The 5,786-nt window shown below is 58.7% G+C and overlaps 1 protein-coding gene across 1 annotated transcript; it reads left to right on the top strand.

Moving 5' to 3' along the window:
* Positions 1–950: 950 nt before the first annotated feature.
* On the top strand, positions 951–5,786 carry ETH_00000255 (uncharacterized protein; the record flags this gene model as incomplete). Its single annotated transcript, XM_013380529.1, has 6 exons — positions 951–1,073; positions 1,430–2,279; positions 2,647–2,822; positions 3,124–4,722; positions 4,945–5,485; positions 5,730–5,786. Coding segments are annotated over 6 exons (3,346 nt in total), but the record flags the coding sequence as incomplete, so codon positions are not given.

The following is a 5,786-nucleotide window of genomic DNA, read 5'->3' as shown; positions in this document are numbered from 1 at the left end:
GGCGGCGGCAGCGCCGCAGCCCACACAGACCCGGGTGGTCAGCAAGGACAGCAGCAACAGCAGCGGCAAGAGTCGCTAGAGTTTGTTCTCGAGCTAAAGTATAATTTCACACAGTATTTTTGCTATAGCAAGGAGGGAGGTGGCCAGCAGACACGAGAGCAGCCTTTGCTGGGGAAACAGCTCCTGCTGCTGCCGATTGCTGCTGCCGCTGCTGCTGCTGCTAGCAACAGGAGCGCTGACCGTCGATTGGCCCTGAACCCTGCTGCTGCTGCTGCTGCTGCTGCCTCACTGCAAATGGGAGCTTCATTTATAGCAGATTTGACGCTGGGGGACAAACTGTTGGTGCTGCTGCTGTGTCTCATCCCTTTCGCTGTTTAGGCATGCAGCAGCAGCGGCAACCGCAATAACGGCAGCAGCAGCTGCTGCGGCGCCGCTCTTGCAGGTCCGTTTTTAGAGCCTCCAATGAGTTAGTTTTAGATATTTTTAGCAGCACCTGAACAGTTGTTGCCTATAAAGGGCTCCAGGGCCTCTACATGCAGCAGCTGCGGCAACAGCAATAGCAGCAGCAGCAACAGCACCACGAGCAGCAGCAGCAGCACTGGACCAGCTGCAAACCCAGCCGCAGCCGCACTGGGGGCAAGACAGCGGCTCGTATGCGGAGAGGGCAGCAAGGGCGAACCAAGTGCTCTTGATTTCAGCGTGCGGTAGCGGCGGCAGCAGCAGCTGCTGCTGCTGCTGCTGCCGCCGCGCATACACCGCAAAGCCTGTGTATGCGGAGCTTAGATGGATTCGGCGACCCCAAGGAAACAAGCCCACAAGCCAAGTAGAGCTGCAGCAGCAGCAGTAGCAGCAGCAACAACGGCAGCAACTGTGGCTGGACGCACCAGTGAGGCTGCCTCCGCGGCAGCGGCAGCAGCGGTAGCAGCAGCAGCAGCAGTAGCAGTGGCAAAATGGGGCTTTTTACGTGGCTTTCCTCTACCCAGAAGCAGCAGCAGAAGGAGCTGCAGGCCCTGCAGCAGCAAGCAACACGGGCCAATGCAGCAACCCGAGACGCGGAAGCTGCGGCGCAGCAAGTGAGCTATACCTCACAGCAGCAGCAGCAGGCCTTCTGGCCAACGGAGAAGCAGCAGCTGCTGCTTACCTCCATGGACATCTCTTGCTGCCGCTCCTGCCTCGACTGCAGCGTTCGCTGATGCGGCAGCCAGAGCTGCAGCATTGCAGCAGCAGCAGCCGGATATGCAGCTGTTTTCGGCAGAATCTCGCTTGTTACGCATTCTTCGTTGAGCTGCTGCTGCTGCTTCTGGCTTAGGATGCCTAATGGCTGCAGCTGCAGCTCCAGTGGACATCTTCGCTGCTTAAAATTACGCATTTGTTGCACTTCTTTCACTGTTGCTGCTGCTGCTGCTGCTGCTTTTGCTGCGTGTTGCAGGCTCTGGCAGCTACTACCCCGCGGCCCTACGGAGCCAGCACAAGTCGCGATCGCGTAGCAGCGGCAGCAACAGCAGCAGCTGCAGCAGGCGCCGTTGCTTCCTCTTGCGAGGACCTGGGCAACGCGCGTGCTGTTGCGCAGCAGCTGCTGCAGCAGCGGCTGCTGCAGCCCGCTGCAGGGTCGGACAGCAAGCTGCTGGCGCTGCTGCTGCTACAGCAGCTGCTCGAAGCCTCTGGCTACTTCCGCATTATTGCTGCTGTCTTGCTCATAGGTGCTGCACAAGCTCCGGGGGTGCGCCGCAGCAGTAGCCGCAGCACAAGCAGAAACAATGCCTCAGCTTTGTCAGCTTCTCTTTCGCTTCTTCAGTGGCTGCAGCAGTTCTCTGTCTTGATGCTGCTGCGGTCCCCGAATCCACCGCCTCGGCGGAAGCAGCAGCAGCAGCAGCAGCAGCAGGCGTTGGCAGCTCAGACCCGCCTGCAGGTGCTGTTTCCCACGGGGACAACTGAAATGGAAATGCGTTGCTGCGGCATGCTTGCTGCGAGGTGTCTTTACACTGCAGCAGCAGCAGCAGCAGCAGCAGCAGATCCCCTCGGCGTGCAGCAGGAAATCAAAAGGTCCCTAGTGCTGCTGCAAAGCCTTGGCGTCGACAAGGCGCCCCCGTCGCCGGAAATGGAGGTCCAAGCCATGTGCGGCACTTCTGCGGAGGTGCTGCTGCAGCAGCAGCAGCAAATGCTGTTTCTGAGCAGCAACCAAAACCCAAGCCATCAGCAGCAGCACCAGCAGCAACAACAACAACAGGTTCCGCCAAATCTGACGGCCTCGAGCTCGTCAGTCGAGATTCGCATTGCAGGTGCGTTCCTGCTGCGATTGCTGCTGCTGCTCTTGCTGCAGTTGCTGCTGCTGCGTGGCTGTTGCGGCTGAGTTGCTGCTGCCATGCACCTGCTGATGCTTCACGATTCATACTTTGGGGCTCCATACGGCGCAGCATTTTGCTGCTGCTGCGTGGCGGCTACGAAACCAAGTTCGAGTGCCGTCTTACCGCCGCAGCACCAGCAGCAGCAGGCCGCTGCAGCAGCTGCTGTGCGGCTGCAGCAGCTTTTGCTGCAGTTATGAATGTGTTTGTCTTGCTGCTTCCGTTGCTGCCGCGTATGAGCTCGCTGCTGCTCAAATAGCTTCCGGAGCTGCATGCTTTGCTTCTGCTGCTGCTCTTGCGCTAGAGGTAATGTCAAGCCTGGAGCTCCTGCAGGAGCTTCTGCAGCAGCCAACAGCTGAGGGGCTGTCAATGCTAGACTCCCTGAAGGAAGGGCTGCAGCAGCAGCAGCAGCAGCTGCAGCGGGACGCAACACAGCTTGTAGACGAGGGACGTCTCGACCGCTTTGCAGACGTTTCAAGGGTATGCCTGGTTGCTGCTACATCTGTAGCTGCTGTTGCTGCTGCCGTTGCTGCTGCTGCCTTTGCTGCTGCCGCACCTCCAGTGGCGCTGCGAGTGCTACTGGGCCCCAGGCGAGTGACGTGGGTGTTTGTCGCCTCGATTTGAGACTTGTGCTGCTGCCTACTGTGCTCACGGGCTAGGGAAGGTCTAGGAAAAGGGCAGCAGCAGCTCGTTGTGCCGTTGCTGCCGCTGCTGCTGCATTAAGTGTTTCGTGTTTGCTTGAAGCAAAAGTACTACTGCTGCTGTTGGGGTATCTCTGCAGCTCCTGGACACCGTGGAGGCGACTCTACAAAATTTGGAAGCTACACGTGCCCATCTTAACCAGGAGACTCATCAGCAGCAGCAACAGCAGCAGGAGCAGCAACAACATGCGGAGCAGCAACACGAGCAACAGCAGCAGGGACAGCAGCGCCAAGAGCAGCAGCAGCACGAACAACAGCAGCATGAGCAGCAGCGACATCTGGAGGGGAACGAGCAGAAGCATGACAATGAAACAAACAATATAGCAGATGCAGCAGCAGCAGCATCAGCTGCAGCAGCAGCAGTAGCAGCAGCAACAGCAGCAACAGCAGAAGAAGACCAAGGGCTTTCTGAAGCCGCCTTAACAACAGAGGGACCGACAAGCAGCACAGATGTACGCACGCCAGTGATTTCTGAGCAAGCAGATTTGGCCTCTCCTGCAGCGGCACCTGCTGCAGCAGCTGCTGTTGCTGCCACTGCTGTTCCGAGCGCAGCAGCAGACGAGCTCATGCTATTCGCAATCGCTGACGAGCCCTTTGACACGACGCAGCAGCAACTCCAACAGCAGCCGCAGGAGCAGCAGCAGCAGCAGCGGCGAAAGGGGGAAGAGAACCAGGGGATTGGAACTTCTGCTGGTGAGCTGAACACGCACAGCAGCAACTGCAGCAAGAGTCCGACAAGCAAGCGCAGCAGCAGCAGCCGCAGCAGCCGCAGCAGCCGCAAAGAGAAGCGCAGCAGCAGCAGGAGCCAGAGCAGAGACTCGAAAGCTGTTGAAGAAGCGTCATTCACGATCGATACAGGTATAACCTTTCCGGACACAGCCGCAGCAACAACTGCAGCAACTGGAACAACAGGAGAAGCAGCAGGGAACGAACCACCAGCTGGAAGCAGCGCAGGGGGCATGAACTCGGGTGCAAGACCTGAGAATGAAACAGGTGCGGCAGTGTTGCTGACGGATTCGGCCGCTGCTGCTGCATCATCTGCTGCTGCTCCAGCTGCTGCTGCTGCGGGCGAGCCGGACACACCTCAGGGCTGGGGGACTTCGTTGGAAGTGGCTGAGTTTTCAGGTGAGGCAGAGGGCTTGCGAGAGGCTCTCGGGCCTGCTGCTACCGGTGCTGCAGCACGCAGCAGCTGGGATTCTCTGGAAGGCGTAGGTGCTACTAGAGAGCAGCAAGAGCAGCAACAGGTGCAGCAGCAGCGGCGGCAGCAAACGGAAAAGAGACGCAGCAGCGCAGCTACAAGCTTCGAGGACTTCGGGGCATTTTCCTCCGCCCTATCCGACAGCGGCTCCGACTTGTCCCCGCGAGATAGGCAGCAGCAGCAACAGCAGCTGCAGCAAAGAGCTACCCAGCTGCAACAACAGGACAGCAGCAGCAGCCAGCAGAACAGCTTTGAACAGCCCACGTGGCCTTCTCCTGCTGCTTGGTGGCCCCCAGAGCCCATCTCTAGCGGCCATTTTGTGTGGGATGACCCGGCGGACAAACAAAAGCAAGAGCAGCAGCAGCAGCAGCAGGAGCAACAGCAGCAACCAAAGAAGGAGCAGCAGAAGCAGCCTACTCAGCCACAGTATTCTTATGAGCATCCTCCAGCTTACAGGCCCATGGCAAGCCCTCCAGAGAAAGTGAGGCAGTTGACAGTTGCTGCATCTCGTGCTGCGGCTGTTTGTTGCTTCTCTAGGTTTCTGGGGCGGCTGCTGCTCGTTGCTGCTAGTTGGTTGCTGCTGCTGCTACTGCTTAGCCTTTGAACCGTGCTGCTTGCGCCGCTGGTAGGCGTATTTTGGTGCTGTTGCTGCTCATCTCTTGGCTGCTGCTGCTCCTGCTGCTGCGTTTCTTTTCTGCTGCAGAAGGTTTCCTTCTTGGACTCTTCACCAAGAGAGACGGATGACTCAGATTCTGGGTCTGTGGCTGCTGCCCGCGGCAGCCTGCAGCCGCAGCAGCAGCGGAAGCAAGAATGGCAGCGAAAACTGGGCGCTGCGGAAAAGCACTCAGTCGGCGAAGCAGCAGAAGCAAGTAGCAGCAACGAGGAAGAGCAGCGACGATCTGCTGCTGAGTGGAGCGCGGAGGTGGCGCTGCTGCGGCAGCAGCGACGGCAGCTGCAACAGCAGCTAGCTGCTGTTGAAGCCGATGCAGCACGAACAGAGGCATCTCTTTCAGCCAGCGAGCAACAACAGGAGATGTTGAGGGAACAGCTGGAGGAGCAGCAGCAGGAGTTGCAGAAGCTGCAGCAGGATCTGAAGGCCAGCCGAGCAGCGCAAAAGGCAGCAGAGGAGGCGCTGCAGACGACGCAGCTGCTGCTGCAGCAAAGATCCTCAGCGGCAGAAATGGCGAAAGAGATGTGGCTCAAGGAGAGCGAGAGGGCCTCGAAGCTTGCAGATGACCTAGACAGTAAGGCGGAGCTGGTGCTGCTGTTTTGGTTGCTGCTGCCGTTGGTTTCGCCGCTGCTGTTGGCTTTGCTGCAGCTCTTTCGTCGTTTTTTGTTGCTGGTGCTTCTGTTGTAGAGGCTGCTGGCGGTGGTGTTGCTGGTAGAGCCTCTCTGCTGCAGACCTTGCGGCTGTTGCTGCGTCAGCTGCTGTTGTTTTGCGTGCTCTATATTGGCTGCTGCTGCTGAGGGCTATTGCTGCTGCTGCAGTTGCCGAGAGAACCATCGCACTCCACGAGGAGGCGATTTTGGGTAGCAATGCGGAGC

Source organism: Eimeria tenella, genomic scaffold (genome assembly GCF_000499545.2).
Source record: "Eimeria tenella Houghton genomic scaffold, Eth_scaff675, whole genome shotgun sequence".
Lineage (NCBI taxonomy): Eukaryota > Apicomplexa > Conoidasida > Eucoccidiorida > Eimeriidae > Eimeria > Eimeria tenella.
The sequence above is the reverse complement of the archived record's forward strand: the minus strand, read 5'-3'. Positions and strand labels throughout refer to the sequence as shown.